We start from the raw sequence: 21,815 nt of genomic DNA on the forward strand, positions 1-21,815 counted from the left end.
CTGCGGGAACTGTATTAAGTCCTAGTTGCGCGCCTAATTTATGCTTTTTTGACATGTCAATATTTGTCGAATATTTAGTGGCGTCCAGTATGGTTCCCAAAGAGGCTACCAACTTGTCCTCATCTTCCGTCTAAGGTACTGATTCCGATCTTCAATTCCAATAAAGTGCGCTTTGCCCATCCTATGTCAGCAGGAAATGGATGCATCTGAATGATTGATCTTGGATGCATTTACTTATTTGCTCCTTACTTCCTAGGAGAGCAAACATGGATCAATTGCGGAAAAAGTTGTGCGTGTTTGCTTTCACGTTGCTTCCTATAGAGGAAGCATCATCCGCTCGGTGATTTCATGAACCATTACATTAATCCGCAATGTGTCTTTAAGGAAGTTCTGCCTTTGCTTCCCGCTGGGATGTAGGAAGCCATAAATAGCTGTGGCACCTATTGTTATGAGAGATGCTGCACGTGCTCGAAGCAAATCGCAGCTATGCACTCGCAACCACCAATGCATTGCGTCACATACACGGCTCTAACACCAGCCCTTATGCGGGGAATTTTTGTCGCACAACTTCTATGGGGTCGAAAATATGCAATGATCTCCATAAGATTTCAAAGAATGCGCTGGGTGGTGTCCCGAACTGCGAAACATTTCAGCAACGTGGCCAGGATTCAATTACGTGTGGCACTGGCAGATGGCAATTCAACTAACAGGAAAACTAGCGTTGAAGCCAGGCTGACGAAGATGGTTATCGAGCATCTCCTGGACGCCGAGGGGGAAGACACGTGATCCATAACTGCCCCGATTCCTCTCAGAGGGTCCGTGGTTCCACCTGATAGCTTGCGAGGACTAATTCTTCAAAGTCTTTCTCGACTCGGACGTCGCTAAGAGCAACGACACCTGGGAGAGTGCAAAGCTTAAAATCATCCCCTATGACGATATTCCTTGGAGACCGGTTGTTCGCATTAGGTTTTTGAAGATCCTCATGGATAAGGACATGATCGTTCAATCCCCGCGCCATGAAAACCTCAGGATTCCCATGGACGACTGGGTGGTTATAAAGGAAGAGGAACCTCCGGCGAACAGCCAACCTTGCCTGCTCCGCATAAACCAAGAATATGTGGAGCCGCTGGAAAAGGTTCTGATTCATCATCATCATCAACCGCTCAATAACCGATATTTGGTCTACTATCCATACGGAATAATGATCTGATCACCGCACCCAACTGAGCCGGATTTTATCCACAACAAGACGGTCGTGGTATCGCTCACAAATTTCGTCGTTCTGTAGGCTGCGGAATCGTCCATTCTCATCTGGCCCCCTAGATCCTTCTCCGGAAGATTCTTCTCTCGAACGCAGGGCAGTAAGACCCTGTGCTGAGACGTTTCGAGCAAAACGATTTTTGTAATCTGAAATAGGCTCTGTTGACAGATAACAACCGCACGCGGGTTTTATCGTCATAGCTGTTATCTGTTGTGATTTTTGACCCTAGATAGAAGAAATTTTCAATGGTCTCAAAGTTGTAGTCTCTTATCTTTATTGTTTTCGGTGTCATTTACCACCATGTACTTCGTCTTGCCTTCATTTATCTGCAGCCCGAGATCTTGCCCCGCCTGCTCAATCTGGATGAAGGTAGACTGTACATCTCGGGTTGTTTTTCCTATAATGTCAAATCGTCAGTATAAGCCAGCAGTTGGGTGGACTTGAGGAGGATGGTGCCTCTCGCATTCACATCTACATCGCGGATCACTTTCTCTCTCTCCGTTACACCCTGTATTTTTCGAGTTCACAGAGCTGTTGGTTCTTACACGCTTCTTTTTTCCGTGTGTGAAGTTTCTTTTCTGCTCGAAGAAGTTTATGATAAGTCAAATAACAAATTCTATAATTAGTTTTGCTTGATTGAAATTCTTATGTCAACTCAATTTTCAACTTGAATTATTATTTTTTACATTTCAAAAATCAAGGCCTACTCCGCCACGGAGAACACCGGTGGTGGCATCCGTCAGTCGAATTAACAACATTCGAAAGAAATTTCGAATGTCGTTAATCTTGCTGCGCCACACATTCATCGTAGAAGCAGTCGTTCCGACTTTTCTTGCGGCTGGGGCCAAATACCTATATTTGTGGCCGTATCAATGATAACGCTCTTCAGGTGATTGTGAAGATCATTTATTAATGCTTCATCTCCAGGACATCTATTAGCTGCGGTTATCCATTTCCCCCTTATAGGTGGTACGGAGGGCTGTGTTTTGAAGGGCTTCAGCATTCACTCTCATCTGATTATCAGAGGGGACTCTAGGCGGTGTTGTAATTCGAGCTCGGGCCACTATGCCAACTAGATAGTCATCCGAGTGTATAGTGGTCCCCCTATATGTTCTGACATTCATCAAAGTTGAGAGGTGACGCGTTTGATCAGCACGAGGTCAATTTGGTCGGAAGTGGTCCCGTCTGGAGAGGCGCGCTAACCAGGTACTTCCAACAACCATTTCGTGCGATAATGCTAACTGAATAATCCGCAGTCCGTAATCATTGGTATCATAATGTAGCTAAGGGAGTTAACGTATCGCCTGAATACGCTTTCGCTCCTAATTGATAGACCAGTACTACGAAATAGTTTTGTACTGATGAAAGGAGTAAGTTGTTCCGAAATATATATCTAGACTCTAAAATAAAAATTGTAGTTTGGAGTAAGCTATTGGTCTATCAATTTTAGGTTTGACTATAAATAGAAGACAATATCTAACCTCCTTTGCTCATATTTCCAAAGCCGATAACAGCAGGTTTCATTTTCTGACTGACTAAGAAACCTACTCCGAATACACGATTTACTGGATGGCCACTATTATATATGGTGTAGTGGCTCTTCCCCAGGAAACCGACCCCTGCCCAGTGCATCGCCTCGCTGCTGAACAGCTCTCGGTCTGTACAGGGAGCGCACATTCCTTGATAAAACCGGTTCGAAGTCAGGAGCGCAAAGGTGAAAGTGCTCCGCTCCCAAAGCCGGACGATGACCTGGATCCAGACGACGCCGCCAATGAGATGTTGGAGGAGATGAGGATCCAATGGAGACAAGCAGATCATACTGAGGGTCGTGCAGATAAATCTGTGGCACTCGAAATGCGCCTCGGCTAATCTGCATGTCTTTATGGTCGAGGAAGACATCGATATCAAGCTAGAATAGGGGTCCTGGTTCGGAGGCGATAGAATCATTAAAGGACTCTATTTCATCGGCTTATATGGCTCAGGAATGATCATTACCGCCAGAAGAATTATAACACTTGACGACAACCAGTAAAGGAGGCAGCCTGTTGATAGTCGCCGACGCCAAGAGGCGGTCTTGATTGGGCTATTATTAGAATAACACAAGCGCAAGGCTCAGTAAGATCCTGTCCAAAGAACATAGGAGCCCGTCTCTTTGGAATACGTACCTTGTCCACGAATGATTTTCATATCGAAACGGGCAAGGATGGTGATGAGTCCACGAAAGACTTTTGACCAATCAGCTTCACCTGTTTCGTGTTGAAGACCCTAGAGTGCGTCCCAGCACGCCTATTTTAAAGGCAAATCCACAGAAACCGTTGTTCATGAGGTAATTTGTGCGGTAACAGGGTCACTGCAATACAAGCAGTATACTCTAGTTGCCTTTCTGGATACAGAGGGAGTATTCAACAATGCTAGTACCAACGCCATTAAGGAAGCCTTAACCAGCATGGGAATGGAGGGATATAGTACGCATTGGATAATATCTATACTAAGAACCAGGATAATCCAGTTGGATCTGGGAGGCAGCCACTTGACCAGAGCTGTGAAAAGGGCCACATCCCAGGGTGATGGCATTTCTTCGGTGCCCTGATTAAAAGTGGTGGACAAGATTTCACGAATATTGGCCATGAGCGGGGTGAAGGTAGTGGCGTATGAAGACGAATTGTTGACATTGGTGATGTTTCCCTCCATTATGAGTGATAATGTGGAAGAAGCATTGGGAAGGGTGTGCCTGGGGGCCGCAAGATACGGACTCGGCATGAACCCATCCAAAATGGAGCTGATGCTATTCACCACCAAGTCAAGGGTATCCGAATTCCACCTCCCGCGGCTGGATGAAGAAAGACTGGTTCTTTCCTTCAATGTAAAGTATCGAGGTGCAATCCTAGATCCGAAGCTAAATTGGAGATTGAACACAGAACTGAGGGGTAAGAAGGCCTGAATATGTAGCCTTCTATGCCTGCACACCTTTACAAAGGAATGGAGTCTCCCACCTAGAATGGTTCTCTCCGTATGGCTATATTGTATAGTAGGGGCTTTGAACAAAACGTGCAATAGAAAGAAGTTTAGTAGGATTCAAAGATGCACTTGTGCAGGTGCTACCGGAACTCTGTAGTCCTGTCCGGTAGATGCTTTCAATGTTCTCCTGCACCTCCTCCCCCAAGACCTCAACATCAAATACGTTCAGAATACGTGAGTCAGGATGCTGGGCAGCGAAGCGACGTAATACCTCGGGAAATCTGGGCATTCATCGCGGACTATGTCACATGCAAGCTGAAATTAAGGGGAAGCTTTGCTCTAGACTTTTCAACCAGGGCAGAGTGGAAGATCGGCGGCGTCTTGCAAGTCTATGTCACAATGTTCTTGACCGGCCGATAACAGATTGTTTAAGGAATCAGTGCGGGAGCTATTTCAAATGCACATTGTGTATCTGTGTCGTATGGTCTTCAAAGTTTTGCCAGTGTATTTCATGCGGAATTACTGGGGATACCGGAAGCCTGTCGATGGCTGGTGCATCATCCAAGCCACAAGCGCAATGTAGTCATTCTGACCGGTAGCAAAGCGGCCGTTAAGGCCTTGCACTCAGCGATGACATCCTCCAGGCTGGTAGAGCAGTGCAGAAACGCGATGAACCATCTGGGCGGCACGCTCAAGCTCACCCTCCTCTAGGTTCCGGTCATAGGAATATAGAGGGGAATGAGAGGGCTTGCGGGCTGGCTAGGCGGGGCTCTTTTCTTGGCAATCTTTTGGAACGTACAATCTGTATCCCGCTGGCGACTGTCAAGAGTGGAATCTGCTCGCACTACTTAGCAATCACGGACCTCAGTTGGCGAAGGCTCAAGACCTGTGCCAAGAGCCCAGATTACCGCGGTCTGCACGTGGCACTGGCGTATATGGACCATGTCGCCAGACTCGGCATACCCTACAATTCGAATTTCCGAAGCTACGGAGAAGAAGGAGAAACTCTCAGACATTTCCTTTGTGATTGCCCAGCTATAGCGTGGGTTAAACTACAGAAACTAGGTCAATCATTCTATGACTACCTCAAAGAGATCTTTGGCTAAACTCAGCCTCGTTGCTCTTATAACAGCAGTTATTATGTCAGGAGTTTATGGCTTAAAAACGGCGTACCACAGCGCTATTTGACTGTTTGGAGTGGCCACTAATACCTACCTACCTTAATGTACACCATCTACCAGTATAGACACATCTGTTTTTATTCATTTAACGTCTTTGATTTAATTCTAACATAAATACAGTTATTCAAGAATAGATAAATACGTATTATTGTAGCCATAGATTTCAATAATAAATGACCACGTGGTTAGTAATTCCTTAAAGGTAATTGTTATTTCTTTTTCTCCAGTGAGGTCAGTATTAAAAGGTGGAGTCGTAACGGCTACATTTCTGCAAAATAAAATAAGTCTAGATCAAGACTTAATCAGGTTTGGTGCTTCAGCTCAGATATTTTTAGGTAAGTTCGGCAAAATACTCAAAAATAATTAAAATCTTCTGCACAATTGCCAATATCAAAAGGTCCCCAGAGGAACAGTTCTAGACCATATCCACACTCTGCAGTTACCGGTAATTGGTGTCGGCAATTGGTGAGTACAATTTCGAAGTAGCTGTTTGACGCAAGCAACGATCCCGCCTCCGTCTAGGGCTATTGTCGCAAAGGCGGTTGCCGCTCCAATCTCATGATATATTTCATTCAAACTACTAAAAAATATTCGCAAAGTCAAGCCGCTACTCTATTCTACCGACAAATTAAAATTAACTGGGTTATCTCAGTGTTACTTAATGGACAGCGCGCTTCGGCAAACAGACAGCCCATTTCCATTAATTTTTAGATGCTACGTCTTTTTACAGAATGGCGCCCAATGTGGGACAGAAACAAAAGTATCTTCGATTTGGGAAAATGTCGAAAAAGCGCCCAACAAGGGAGAGCTATAGCAACTATGGTGAAAAAAGCAAAAACCATGATAGAACAGACACAGCTTCGTACAACTGTGGCCGCATATACGCCAAGATGTAGAAAAAATAGCGTTGTTCAGTGGTGCTAAACGTTGAGCGATTCGATGTGCTCCCTTTGACATTCAGTTGCCCTAAAAGCACACCCTTCTATGACGACAGTGCAAGGGAAACAACATGTTGAATACAAATTAAGCGTATATTTCTAGCCATATGATACATATGCCAACAATTCAATTCATATAAATGTAAATGTAAAAATAAAGATATCAATTAAAAGTAAATCCTCAATCCGGTTTCCTATTGGGGGTCGTCTTTCATCTTGTCCTGGAACAGAATTTCTAATTGGTTGATGAGCCCCACGGCCCGGACATCCTCCTTCAACAGGGCGAACTGCTCCAAAGGTCCCAATGCATTCAACGCTTCCCGGTAACTCTGGATTGGCTTTGCTTCCCGCTCGACTACTTGCTCGATGTGGGACTGGCTGACACTGTTATCGACAGCATCATTGGAATCGTCATTATCGATGCTTATGGTTGCATATTGTTCGTCGGAATCGGATCCATTGTACGATACATAGCCGCTGTGGCTGTTCGAAGACTCCCCGAAGATGTCCACCGGCTCGGTGCTGGCGACGTCCATATCGTCGTCTGCATTGCCGTTGCAGATAAGCTTCCCAAGCTCCTGGGCCACGTTGCTGTTCCCGTAGCACCGGACGGTGAGGTCCTTGAATTCGTCATCGTCGAGCTGAACGTAATTGGGGATGACCGACTCTCCGTGAATTGCCCGCAAGTCATTCAATATTTCAGTCAGGTCTAAGCTCTGCTGATTGACTCCCACCTGGGAATGCCAGTCGTCCCAGCTCGTGAGCCCGTCCAACTTGTATTTGATCTTGAACCGCGAGTACCATTTGGGATTGGGCTTAAACAGGCGGTACTGCAGGATTTTGGCTATTTCCGAGGCCGTTGATTTTACCATCTCGTCGGTGAGCGTGAACTCGTAGTGGCTGCAGCGCAGAATCCACTCGAACAGAATCAAGCCCAGTGCGTTCAGCACTTTACAACGCGGTCTCCGCGTCCGAGTCGGGTCTTTCGTGGCCAGCCAGTCCGCTAGATACTCGTCTTTGTGCTTGAGTATGTGGTGGACTTGGCCTCGGTGGCAATTGAACATTTTCGCCAAACCCGTTGTTTGCTGAGTCCGCAAGTACTCGCGGATGATGTTGACTTTTTCAATTAGCGTCAGGACTCTCGACTGCAATGAGAGGATGTGGAAATATAAGAAATTGAATGCAAATTAGCAGCGAAAGCGAGGATCTAGCGCAACTCACCTTCCCCATGATGTCGTCTACGTAGCGAAGCGAAGCAAACTGGTGGAATTTCGGTTTCGACGGCAGCCTGGTGCCTCTCTCGTATTTCTACATGAGCGGCTGCGAGTGGTGTTGTTTCCGTTGAATCGCCCTGAGCCCCTGGCCCCGCACCGGCTCAACTGGCTGTAGTCGCTCGCAAAGATAGAGGCTGCTTTGCCCGACCACGAGTGAATCAACACATAGGCGGGCGTTGAAACACGTCGACATATACAAGTTTGCCCGTACAAATGAGCGGCGGCGCTGTTGCCACTGTACCGGTTTTCCAACCAGGCCGTCGAACCTCGAGTCCGCTGTAGTTGAAAAGTGCAAAGCCTTGGATGTGCTGTTCGCAGAGCCCCCGGGGTTTCTTTCGGGCTCCGAATGCGGGGCTGAAATTAGTCTGTGTGTTTTCATTCCAGGCTTTCTCGACATGGCAGACATTTGTGCTGTTCGGGTTTCCCATCACCGCTACGGTATTGATGGACCTGGGTATGCACACGACACAGCTGATGAGACTTCAAGCAACAGATTGGGCAAAGCGAGTCGTAGATAACAGAACGAGCGTTCAGATACGTACAAGTTGTGCATTCATTTCACAACTCACTATATTGGGTCTACGGAGGCAGACGGCTGTGCTGGCGATGATAAGCCCGTTTGAACGCTGGCCGTCGATCCATTCATTCTGGTTGTACTTAAATGGACGCCCAAGTGAATCATGGTAAATCCGTTGTGAGCTCTCTCGATGTTTTTTGAGGTTTTCGTTTTTATGTGGGCGAGTATAAATTGGATGATCTGGCGACAATGCTACACACAAATGTACTTTTCACCGTACATCAGTCGTCACTTATGACGAAGACTTTGTTATTTAGGAAAAAAACGTTTAACAGTCGATTCGTTATGTTGGAACACTATCTTGGACTTTAGAAATTCTGGCATAATCGAGGTAAGTGTTTTAGGTTCAACAATGTCATTTAAATATTCTTAAAGGTGTCAGATATCAGCCGCAGCAACAACAAATAGATTTCACGATGGCCAGTATAACTCGTATACTCTAGATTCCAGATAGGGTAGTATAATGCTGAATATAGGTATGTAGATGCGTTGATATGTTGCTCTCGAGTTATCATAGGAAGAACAGATACTGGCCGCGAGGCAAAATGTGGACCCGAATCAGATTAGGTAATCAATGAAAGTGAACCATTTTAAATTTAATTAGTCGTTACAGTCGACTAAGAGAGATCGGAATGCAAGTAAGCAAAAACAACAACTTTTTTTTCGCAAAAACAACAATTTTTATTTCTTATAATGCGTGAATATAAACTTATGGCTAACTTAGGGACTACCTTAACAGTTAAACTTAATCTAAGGTATTACATACACACATACATACACATACACACTCGTTAAGCATATATTAAAAAAAGGGGGGGGGGGTAAAAAGGACTGGGATAGGATGGGTGAGGTGCGGGGGAAGGATGGTAATTAAAAGCTGGGAGGGGTGCTAATGATGGGAAGGTTTAAAAAATTGGGAGTCGGAGAAGTTGCCGGTGTAGAAGACTACTCTGCCTAGGGAATCGAACAGACGGTTCTGTGACTGGAGGGAAAGGAGGATCTGGGGAAACAGATGAGTCCGGAGAAGGTTATCTTCCACGATCTCAATCTGCATGGCATTGGCGACAAGAGGATTGGGATGGGATTGGCACTTGGTCAGGAAGTTGAGGGCAAGACGGGCAAGGAAGGCATCGATGCGTGGGGTTTGGCAGGATTCATAGAGGATCTGGTTGGATATGTACTTGGAGCGGTCCTCGTTCTTGAAGATGTTGGCGCAGTGGCGAAGGATCCTGCGCTCTCTGAGGCGGAGTCGCTCCATTTGGGATGGGGAGCAATCGGACCAGAAGATGAAGCCGAAGATGAGGAGTGGGCGGATGAGCTGTTTATAGGAAAACAGCTTAACCTTTTTGGGAGTTGGGATGTTGTATTTAAGGATAGGATACAGGGACCGGAGAGTACGAGTTGCACGGCCTAGTGCCCTCGTTATGTGTGGTACGTGGGAGAGGCGGGAGTTCATTGTCACCCCGAGGTAGGTGACTTCTTTAACAGTGAGAATGGGCTGGTCGTGGATTGTGAGTGATAGTGATCTGGTGTCACTCCACATCTTCGGAGTCATCCTCATGTCTCCATAGAAGACGATGGTCTCACACTTGTCGGGATTTAGGGAAAGTTTCCAACGGGTGAAATAGTGGTAAAGTTCGTCCAAATAAGCATTCAGACGCGCTTCACCACGGGAGATGTCTTTCGTGGTCGTATATATGATTAGGTCATCCGCGTATTGGAGGATCTGGATGGGACACGGGTGTGGAGGTGGTTTAGGGATGTCTGCGGTGAACAGGGAGAAAAGGGTTGCAGACAGTACTGAACCCTGGGGAATGCCGGCGGGGCAAGTATAGGACGAGGAAAGATGCTGCTGGATGTTGACTGAGGATTTCCGCCCATCTAGAAAGCTAAGAATTAGCTTACAGAGGTGCGGATGGAAGTTGAGGATTTCGGAAAGCTTGTACGTGAGTCCGCATTGCCATACGGAGTCGAAAGTTTTCCTTAGGTCGAGGAGACAGGCTATGGTGGGTGTCCTCCGATTGATACCCAGTAGGATATCAGTCTTGAGGACAAGCAGTGCGTGCTCAACCGAGTGTCTAGTTCGGTTGGCGAATTGGAACTCGGGTAGGGTGTTGTTTGAAGTGCAATGCTCATCTAATAATAATCCGATTTGATAATCCGCTCGAAGATTTTGGTGGATGAAGAAAGGATGGAGATAGGCCTGTAGCTATTGGGATTAAGTGGATTCAGGTTCTTTTTTGGGACGGGAACTATGCGAGCATTTTTCCATTCGGTGGGGAAGTGTGCGTTGAGGACGCAGTGGTTAATGATCGAGGAGAGTGTGGTGGAAATGTTGGGGGCGCACTTTTTTAAAACTATGGACGGGATTTTGTCGATACCCACTGATTTTTTGTTCTTGGAGGCTGCATTGGCAGCCTCCGCCTTAGGGTACGCTTGTATTTGATATCCTCGAGGATATCGTTGGGGAGAGAAATAAGGTTGCGGTAGCTGAGGGACCGAGATGGTATCAGCTCGTCACATACTTGCTGAATTACTTCAGTGTACTGACGAACTGTCCAATCTATAGTGTCGTTGGAAACTGTTTCGTTGGTAGGGAGGAGGAGAGGCTCAAGTCTGGATTTAAGGGTGCGGTTGATGAGTTTCCAGTTCGCCTTCTGGAAGTCAGGGACTAAAGCGGGTGAGGGTCTGGTGGCTCTGTCGGGGAGTGAAACTTCTAAGACCACGGCGTCATGGTCACTGATATCGGGGGCTGTTTCTAGGAAGGGATAAGTATTGGGATTGGGTTTGATGGTGATGTTGCTGCTGATTAGGAAGTGGTCAAGGTAGGAATGGTAGTACCCTTTATTAAATGAAGGGAGGGCAGGGCTGAAGTGGGAGAGGTTAATATTGGGATTAGAGGTGGTTAGGAAACGGTGGAGCTTTTCCCCGTTCTGGTTCGACCGTACAGCGAACCATGACGGGTGCCTGGCGTTGAGGTCTCCCCCTATAATTATGTACCAGGACTTATTTGCTCTCGGTTGAGCGGCACAGTAGGCTAGGATCGAACGGATGTCATGGGTGTCAAAGGATTTATCGGGACAGTAGACAGCAGCTACGAAGACCAGGGAGGATTGGGTTTCAATGGAAATAAGGGTAACCTCAATAGATTTGAAGCTATTGGGCGGAGGGAACAGTTGTTTGGTAAGGAATTTTGTCGGAAATATGGATGGCCGTTCCACCACAGGTGTCTCGGCCTTGTGGATTGGACTGAGGACGGTCGGTTCTGAAGAGGTTGAAATTTGGGAAAATGGGCTTATGTTTATAGTGCAGCCTGGTTTCACACAGGAGCACTATGTGGGGCTTATGCTCGCCAAGAAATAGCTCGAGTTCGTGTCAGCGGGCACGGCCGATGATCGAGTTGATGTTCAACTCGATGATCTTAACATCCATTATTGGATGTTAAAATACCGACCATCGCGTTGAACATCTGCAGGAATTCCTGTGATTTCTTGGCGAACTCGAGGAAATCGGGGTTGGAGATGTTCGGAGGGTTTAGGCGTTGGGGTGCTGGTGCCGCCGGGTTTCTGTTCCCCACGGTATCCGCGAAGGACACAGATGGCCGTGTGAAAGCGAGTGGGGAATGCAAGCAAGAATGCATTGCCCCGTTCATATATTATCAAAAAGGTGACATTCTTTGGTAGATTTTTGAAGGTTTGGTGCTTTCAGCCGTATATGACGTTGTAATGCCCAAAGCATATCATCTACATTCGGATGCAGAAAAGTTTTGAGTCTGTTTCTGACCATTTAAGGGGGTCATCCCGTGTGAAGGCCGTTTTATTTTTGCTTAGAAATTTGTTGTGAAGAACTGGATAAAGGTACAAATACGAATTTTTCACTATATATTTAATGTCTTGAGCATTCATAATAATTTTTCCAGCCTGATAGCGTAGTTCATTATTGAAATACAGAGCAACTTATACACCCATCTCCAAAAAAGGGTGTCTTTCTGTTGCCAAGATGAAGGGCGCTATGATTATCTTAGAGAAAAAATGTAACAACACTCCGCAAACTAGGATTATTAAAAAATATTGAAAGTTAAATTTTTCGTGCCTTGTTAAACTTTTTTTTTTGTAAATTTTCGCGTTTTTTCAAGGTTTCTTTAATGAACAAAAAAAAGACTACTGAATGAATCGCAAATATCCTAGTTTGCGGACCGTAGAAATATGTTCTGAATAAGTTGTGAAAATTTCAGTTTCGAGAAAAACACAGACGGGATGACTTGTAAGTATGATAAATCTAAAAAGACCTATTGCAGTTCTTCTTGTTTAACGGTGACAGGGGACAGGGACAGGTGCTTTGTATCAAAATCAGAAGTTCCAGATATTTTACAATTTTACTACGATAAAAAGATGAGCGCTTCGTAAGCATGTAAAAGGATTCCTGCAGATTATAGTGAAGGAATTCTATAGCGAAGTACTACCAACTTTTATTCCAGAAATGTTGGAATGAATGATGATGAAAGTTACACAAGAGCCAGGCGGTAGTCGCCATTATAGCGAATCTATCATATACCGACTTTGAGCTGTTTGGAACGAGCCAGTTACAAAAAATGCGATGATTAGATGCCTCACGAAGCAAGTGAAAAAAATTAATAGACCGAATTTCTGAATATGCATGAGTCACAATTGAAAGGGATCGTAGGTAGGAATCAATGACCATTCCCAGGAGCCCGATTAGCGCTGTGGGGCGCTGTTTGGGTGATACAAACCCCTAAGACCACGACTGCTGTGAGGGGGGAAAGAGGAGCAAAATCTAGCCGATTCAGATCTTCAAAAACAACCCGAAGCATTTACAAAGGTTAGTAGCTCTCCAAGCCTACAACCAGTGTCTGCACCCTGGCTCAAGTTAGAGCTGGGCAATCGCAAAGGATGTGACTGATTATTTCCCAATCATACCCGTAACTTCAGCAATGTGGATTATAGGGTATGTCGAGTTTGGCGGCATGCTCGCCAACAGGCCGCATTTGCAAGCGTTTGGCATAAAAGCTGTTTCCATCGGGTTTTATTAGAGGAGAGCCCAATTGTCCTCGTCTTGGTAAAGGTTGTGAGCCTACGTCATCTGAAGTGAGCAACTGTAAAATAGTCCATCCTTGACTGTTGCTAGCGGGGCAACAAATGCGCACACTAAGGAACAATCATCAGCAGCAACGCTGCCTGGCCAGACCGTCAGGCGCTTTATCCCCCTTCCCCCCCATATCCCCTTTTGTGTCAAGTAGGGACGGAATTCGTATTCAGGCGGTATGTTGGCTCCCATAGTTTACATAAAAAAAAATGATAACGGGCTACTGATTATTCAGTTAACAATCGGTCCACAGACATATATAGGCCGCTCCATACGGGATCACTTTCTACCAAATTGACCACGTGTTGATCGAACACCGCCACTTCTCAGCTTTGATGAATGTTAGACCATATAGGGGACGGGCAGCCCAATGGCCGACATAGGCTCGGATCACTATGTCTTTGGCATGGTGCTTCGGATTCATATACCAACGATACCTAGAATCTTCTCTGACAATCAGGTGAGAGTTAAAAGCCAGCACAACCCTCTGCAACCCCTGCAAGGGCGAAATGAATGCTGCAATAACCGCAGTCAACCGAGTTCCTGAGATGAAGCATCAACAAATGATCTTCATATTCACCTGAAGAACGTTATCATAAATACGGCCAGAAAGATACTTGGCCCCAGCCGCAATAAAGGCCGGAACGGTTGTTTCGACGATGAATGTAAGTTAGCATATTCTCCACTATCTTGCTAGGCCGGATAGGCCCATATGCTCAGAACATCATTTACCCTTTGCAAAGAGGCTTCACTCCGGGCAAATTAGGAATAGATCAGAATTTCTCTCTGTGGCAAGTGATGGAAAAATTGTTGGAATATGGCCATCAGTTGCACTATCTTTTCATTGACTTTACAGCCGCCTATGACAGCGTAGTCAGGGTAAAACTGTACACGGCCATGAAAGAATTCGGTATCCCAACGATTGACAAGACTGACTAGGGTGACCCTGATCAATGTAGGAAGCCAGATAAAGGCAGCAGGATCACTCTCGAGACCATTCAAAATCAACAACGGTCTACGACGAGGAGATGCCCTATCATGCGTCCTCTTTAACCTGGCCCTCGAATAAGTGATTCGCGATTCCGATGTAAATGCGAGAGGCACCATCCTCGTCGAGTCCCCCCAACTACTGGCCTACGCTGACGATATTGACATCATGGGAAGAACAACCCGCCATGTACAGTCTACCTTCATTCAGATCGAGCAGGCGGCGCGAAGTTTCAACTCGGGCACCGTAAACCTTAGTTGCGGCAGAAGTTTTAGGTCAGCCTCACATCAACCGATATAGATGCTGAGCCTGCACTCAGTTTAAATCAGTACCGTAGTGCTAGTCACGGCGGGGCTCTGATTGTGATCTTCAGATGAATCCGTGTCCAAAGAGAGACGTGGGATTATGCTTCCACGACAGGTACTCACGTTAAACCTTCATCCTTTTGAAATGCCTTTTATGACAAGCAGGGAATATTTTGAGTGTATTCTTAACGCCCAACTTACAAGTCGAGAAGCCAGAAGCTGGAGCACCTTCAGGTGTGAAAAGTTTTGTGCATTTCTTATATAAAAATATTTGAGTGGATATTTGTCCCACTTGTACCAAACACATTATGTATATGCAATCATTGTATGTAGGTATGTATGTCCTGTGTGGAGTTGCCAAATCTCCCATCAGGCGCGTCCCTTCGTGCGGATAAGGGAATGCTCGGCGAATGTGTCATGGCCATGCACATGCACGCATCCGGAGATGTGCGTGTATGGGCATGTTTATGCGCAGGCCGGGTAGGTGGGAAGTAAACGCCCACCCGTGGATAAAAATTGGCTATGGGAAGGATACCCAGAAATAAAACCAAACATGGAGGAGCAGAAGAAGAATGAAGTTACGGTGCAGGGCTTCGGAAACCCAGTGCCGGCGGTTTTTGGGAGTGAGCAAGCGGGCTCCCGGCCGTCGATATCCAACGACCGCAGTGCCTCAGTAGTGGGAACCTTGGCTACTGTGGCATCTAATGTTACAAGCGTACGGGAGGAACTTGAACTGGCTCCAGTGATGGATCCGTTCAGAAGGAGCTCGATTTTTCGTAGATCCCCTCCCACACGGGCACAAGCCCCCACGATCGCTACCCCCAGTGGAAAGCGTATAGTGGGAGCCTTCGATGAGGAAGAATCGCTGACGCCGATTCACCCGAGCGATGTTTTGGACAATGATCAGTCTGGAGCTGCCTTTACTGCCCTCGGTAAAAAGATCATGGAGCTGTGTGAGTTCATAAAGGAGCGCAGGAACATTCACCAAAATATAAGGGCCATGATAAGAGGCATCCGTTTGACGTACGGCAAGGCCCAGGATGAACGAGTAGGGAAGTTGCCGATTGGAAAAGTGAACCAGGCAACTCAAGTAACGCCGGTTCAAAACACAAAAGGGGAGAAACCGGGGAAGAGGCTGCGCGAGAAGTTGAATGACTCAACAGGCCAGCAAACCCCGAAAAGAAGAAAGGACTCAACTCCCAAAAAGGCGGAGTTCATGAAAATTATGTCTGACTCTACCAGGGAAAATACTGCAGTGGCTACCTCGAGAAAAGGGATCGAACCTTCAAAGGCGGATGCGGAAGCTTGGAGGAAGGTAGAACCGCGGAAAAGAAACTATCGGAGGAAGATTAGACCGGAGGTGATTTTCATTTCCAAACGAGGTGAAGGGTCATACGCCGACATACTCAGGAAAGTGAAGGCAGACCCCGAACTCACCAATTTGGGAGACAACGTCAGCCGTATTAGACGGTCGCAGAAGGGAGATCTTATGTTGGAACTTAAGAAATCCAAGGATGTAACCGCGGACAAATTCTTAAGCCAAATCGGGAAGACTTTAGGGCAGGAAGCTGACATAAGAGCTAGCAGGCCGGAGATCACTATAATCTGCAAAGATATAGATGAAATCACGACGAAGGAGGAGGTTCGCGAAGCGTTGGAGAAACAGTTCGATCTTGCCGGACTACAAGAGTCAGCGGTAAAAACTCTAAGGAAAGCCTATGGGGGAACACAAACCGCCATCATCAGCCTACCAGTGGAGAACGCACTCAAACTGTTAGCAGCAGGGAGAGTGAGAATAGGTTGGGTTATGTGTCGCCTTAGGGAACAGGTGGCGTTAAAACGGTGCTTTAGATGCCTTGGCTTTGGTCACATTGCGAAGTCATGCACTAACCCAAATGACAGGTCAAAGCAATGCAGGAGATGCGGAGTGGAGGGCCACATCAGCAAGGACTGCGGAGCTGACCCAAATTGCCTACTGTGCAAAGGAAAGGAGGGTGTGGACCATCGGCACATTGCAGGCAGCAGCAGGTGCCCGGAATACAGGAGAGCCCTTAGCACAAATCGCAGATGAGGTTGATACAAATCAACCTCAACCACTGCGAGGCGGCGCAGGACCTACTCGCGCAAACTATCCGCGAGAAAAACATCGATGTGGCCATACTAAGTGAACCATACCGAAACCGCGGTGGTAGCGTTTGGGTCAAAGACCAAACGGGCCAAGCAGCGCTGTGGACTTGTGGAGAACAAGCCTTCCAGGAAATAATGGAGCACCCGGAGGAGGGCTTCATCAGAGCGAAGGTGAAGGGCATCCACATCTACAGCTGCTATGCTCCACCCAGCGCTACACTCGTCGAGTATGAGCGGATGCTTGCTGCTCTTGTTTTGGATGCAAGAGGACGTTGGCCGATCATAATAGGAGGCGATTTCAATGCGTGGGCTCTTGAATGGGGCAGCCGGGTAACTAATGTTAGGGGACGTGTTCTCCTCGAAGCATTCGCGGAGCTGGACGTGGTACTGGCGAATGTTGGGTCTTCGTACACTTTCCGGGGAAGGGGTCTGGGGTCTATAGTGGACCTGACATACGTGAGTGCCACTTTAGCCAGTAGAATCGCTTGGCATGTCAGTGAGGACTATACTCACAGCGACCACCAGGCAATCTGCATAGAGATCAAGGGCGGATCGAGCTCGAAAAAGAGTTTTCGCAAAATGCCGGGTGGTATGCTTGGCTGGACAGTGAAAGCGTTCGAGGGGGACACGTTTTCCGCGGTGCTCAAATCCGACATATCCCTGAATGGTACGGCTGGAGAGAAAGCCACCCAGATCACTCGATGGGTGACGGAAGCATGCGATGCAACTATGCCCAGAAGGCGATTGCTCCCCAGTAGGCAACCCAACTACTGGTGGAACAATGAAATCGCAAGTTTGCGAGCCGCATGTTTTCGGGCAAGGAGGCTTTGCCAGAGGCTCAGGGGAAAACCCGGTGGCGACGGTCGAGAGGAGGCACACAAGCAATTGCGTGGCCGCCTAAAGGAAGCCATTCGGAGGAGCAAAAAGAACTGCTTCAAACAGCTGTGCGACCATGCCGACATAAACCCTTGGGGCGAGGCTTACAGAGTGGTGATGAAAAGGCTGCGGAAATCACCCCAGGTGACCTGTCCGCGCCTCCTGAAACAGATTGTTACCACTCTGTTCCCTCACCACGAAAATAGGGGAAGACAAGTTTTTGTCCAACCAAATGACGGCATAATACCGCCTGTAACTGTGGAGGAGCTGCGGGAAATATGTGGTAGGTTCGGTGACAACAAGGCCCCAGGTTTGGATGGCATCCCCAACCGAGCTTTGAAACTGGCAGTGAAGACTAGGCCCGACCTTTTCGCCAACACCTTCGAGGCGTGCCTAAAAGAAGGAATATTCCCTGCCCAGTGGAAAAAGCAAAAGTTGGTGTTGCTTCCGAAGCCTGGCAAGCAACCTGGAAACCCAGGGTCGTATCGTCCTATCTGCCTGTTGGATACAATGGGGAAGATGATGGAGAGAGTCATCTACAACAGACTCCTGCCCATCGTCGAAGCCAACAATGGTTTGTCGGAACGCCAGTTTGGTTTCCGACGCGCCCACTCTACGGTGGACGCAATTGGCATGGTGGTAAACCTGGCAAAAGGTGCACTGATTTCTGGCGGCTGCTGTGCCGTGGTGGCGTTGGATGTCAAAAACGCATTCAACTCGGCCAACTGGAATAGAATTAAAGGGGCGTTGGCTGACATAGGTGTCCCCGGATACTTAGCGAATTTGGTGGAAAACTACCTCTCAGAGAGGACTCTCTGGTATGGGACGGATGAGGGCCCCAAAGAGTACATTGTCACAGCCGGGGTACCACAGGGATCGGTACTTGGTCCCCTGTTGTGGAATATCATGTATAATGGGGTGCTTGCTCTTCCCGTCCCAGAGGGGACTACGATTGTCGGCTTTGCTGATGACCTAGCTGTGGTTGTTGCAGCAAAACACCCAGAAGATGTGGAGGTTTACGCAACGGAAACAGTGAGAGCGGTAAAGTCCTGGCTAGAAAAGGCTGGGCTGACCTTGGCGGACGCGAAAACGGAAGCGGTCTTGATAACGAAACGCAGGAAAAATAATACTGTAAAAGTGGAGGTCGGTGGACATACGGTCGTATCAAAGCCGGCTATCAAATACCTGGGGGTAATAATTGACACCAAATTGAGTTTTAGGGAGCACCTAGAGTATGCATGCCAAAAGGCAGCCAGTGCCACCACGGCACTTGCAAGAATGTTGCCAAATATTGGTGGGCCGAAACATTGCCGGAGGTTGGTGCTAGCCGGAGTGGTGCGCTCCATCCTGCTCTACTCGTCGCCTGTGTGGGCGGAGGCGCTTGCAAACTCTCAGAGACGGAAGCAGGTGAACTCGGTTTACCGGCGGATGGCTTTGAGGGTTTGCAGTGCTTTTAGAACCACATCAGATGAGGCAGTATTGGTGGTGGCAGGCATGATCCCGGTTGACATTCTGGCCAAAGAAATGAGTGTCCTGTACAATGCAAGACATATGGAGGGGCATGCACAGCGTCGAAATGCGGCAAGGTCAGAGTCGCTTGATCTCTGGCAACGCAGATGGGACGAGTCTGCGAAAGGTCGGTGGACGCACAGGCTCATTCCCAACATTAGGGTGTGGCTTGAGCGAAAACATGGGGATACCAACTACCACATTACCCAGTTCCTCACGGGACACGGTGGTTGCTACAGGCAGTATCTGCACCGCTTTGGGTTGGATGATTTTCCGAACTGTCCCAGATGCGATGGCATACCGGAGGATCCAGAGCATGTGATGTTTCACTGCCCACGATTTGCGATGGAGAGAAGGAGCTTAAAGCAGGTGCTGGGCAGGAGCGGGACCCCGGAGAGCTTAGTTAATGAGATGCTGGAGTCCGAGGAGAAGTGGCTTGCGGTTAGCTCCGCAATCATCCAAATGCAGGAGGAGTTGCTGAAAGAACAAAGAAGGAGGAAAGCTGCAAATAGGAGAAGGATGAGTGCCTAAGAGCAAACCTACCCCGCGAAGTAATACCTCAATGGTGGTCCCGCGGGGCTGGGGCTGGAGAGACCGGGGGTGGTTTTTAGTGGGTGCGAATCCCACACGCGCCCGCTGTTGTTCCACCGTTCGGGCGGCGGAGCTGCGGCGGACGTGTCTTTCTAAGATTTTCCACCTCCGTGTACGCACAAAAAAAAAAAAAAAAAAAAAAAAAAAAAATGTAGGTATGTATGTATGAATGTATCCGTTTTAGTGTGATATTGACATTCAAAATGTTAATTTGCATTGAAGTGAAAATTTTGTCCTATTATAACTTGGTTAGTAACGGTGCGGTTTCCCTCGGTCCCTCGATAGTGGGCAACGTGGCCACCGTGGCGTACAAGTGATCTGGAGAAGGACGTATTCAAGCGTAGTATCACCTTACCGAGAACACCGACTAAACAAAGATGAACTGAAGGCAGATCACTGGACAACAAAAGCAGTGACAACTCTCACCGCGCATGGTCAAAAAGGGTGGCAGTAGGAGTTACTCCAGGATCAAGACAGAGACCCATTAGAAGAAGTTCGTCAACTCTGAGAAGAGAGGACACATTCTGTACAAATTGTAGCTATTACCAGACCGACACTTTTATGTGACGCAGAACAGGATTGAAAGCTTTTCGGGAGAGGTGGAGGGTTGAATTACGTAGTGATGAACTGTCGACAATAGCTCATAGGTGTGGTTAGCATGCTGTATCCCACGTAAGGATTTATGTCAACCATAAACAAGTCGGGAAACTGGAAGCTCAGCGCTTCAGGTATGGAAGGTTTTATTGATTTTTATGTAAGAATATTTAGGTACACATGATTCCATTTGTGTTAAGCTTCATGCAATTCGATGTGGTAGTGACATTTCATCTCCATGGGAATACCAATTTGACGCAGAAAGGGGAACTTTGATCTACAATAAATCTGTTAATAATGGTAATTTTCCAATATACTGGTTTCCCATTAATCCAACATTACTGTAAAATTTTACGGATCTAAGATGAACTCAAGGGAAGTTCACATTAAATTGCCAAAATATGATGATATACTATTATTAGCGGAGAGTATTTCGGAGCCTAGATACCATGTGTATGGTGCATCATATTTTTTTCAAGATTTCGATTGAGTTTCTGCGAATGAGTCCTTGAAGTAGCTGCTTCCTTTCAGATACCCGCCCTCCTCTATTTTACAACCAATGACAAAACGAATATCTGCTTCGAAAATTGCTAATCGAGACCTTTCATTTGATAACCCACCCATCATCCCTTTTTACGTGTATGAGGAACCTGTCCCTCTTAAGTTCAACGGACAGCAATGTAATTCACCATATGTGTGAGAATCCACAGTTCTAACCTTTCCGCCGAATTTCTTGCCAATAGGTCTAATTTTCTCTTCTTCTTTCTTCACTAAGAAAAGTGCGTGTACAGACAGACGGACAGATCTGCGATGAGTTGTGATCTCTCATCAACCGCGACCTCAAGTACGGATAGGGGCATACCTCTTAATGTGCAAATATATGTAAGGGTGCTTTGTTTTTTTATTATCCATGGGCATATGTTTACTCATCTCGGGTGCGAAGACCAAAATGACTATGGAAAAGATACCAAGAAAAAAACCGAACATGCAAGCCCCGGAGAAGACGGAGACTTACGATGTAGGGGCTCGCAACCGTAGGTGTTGAAGCGAAGCAAGACCTTATCAAGAACATCAATCAAGAAGGCAAAAAATTATGGGTTGCAATAAAATTGCTGCACAACTAAGGCGATTTCGGTATTCGCCGAATTTGTCCAAGAAGGACGAACACAGGAGGTACTCTAAGACCAAGAAATTGAGCCATTCAGAGGGAAGCTCCTCAGTTCCTCCAGCACTGTCAAAGACGGCAAAAAATAGAACGCAGGAAAGCATATCAAATGATAGGGGTGAAGGTGTGTTTAGGAGCAGTAATCTGGCCATGGCTTATAGAGAATAGAGCCCTGACCTGGAGAAACCACCTTTCATGCAGCTTCGAGCGAAAATAGTTGAGTCGGCCGAATTTACCCAGGGCAAGGAAACGTATATAGGTGACACCGAACCTAAGTGTTAGCGAACTGACATTAAAGAAAAGAGTTCGTTAGAAATATAGTGATCCTGTGAGGAATCAGCAGGCACCTAAGAGGAAAAAATACACTA

General features: G+C 47.0%; 1 protein-coding gene across 1 annotated transcript; it reads right to left on the reverse strand.

The window, feature by feature from the left end:
* Positions 1-6,412: 6,412 nt before the first annotated feature.
* LOC119649758 lies at positions 6,413-7,973 on the reverse strand. The gene is made up of 2 exons (XM_038052052.1): positions 7,560-7,973; positions 6,413-7,483 (listed from the first exon to the last, which is right to left on the reverse strand). The coding sequence occupies exons 1-2, from the start codon at positions 7,566-7,568 to the stop codon at positions 6,533-6,535; spliced, it is 960 nt and encodes a 319-aa protein (XP_037907980.1). The 5' UTR covers positions 7,569-7,973; the 3' UTR covers positions 6,413-6,532.
* Positions 7,974-21,815: the final 13,842 nt, after the last annotated feature.

Source organism: Hermetia illucens, chromosome 2 (assembly GCF_905115235.1).
Source record: "Hermetia illucens chromosome 2, iHerIll2.2.curated.20191125, whole genome shotgun sequence".
NCBI lineage: Eukaryota > Metazoa > Arthropoda > Insecta > Diptera > Stratiomyidae > Hermetia > Hermetia illucens.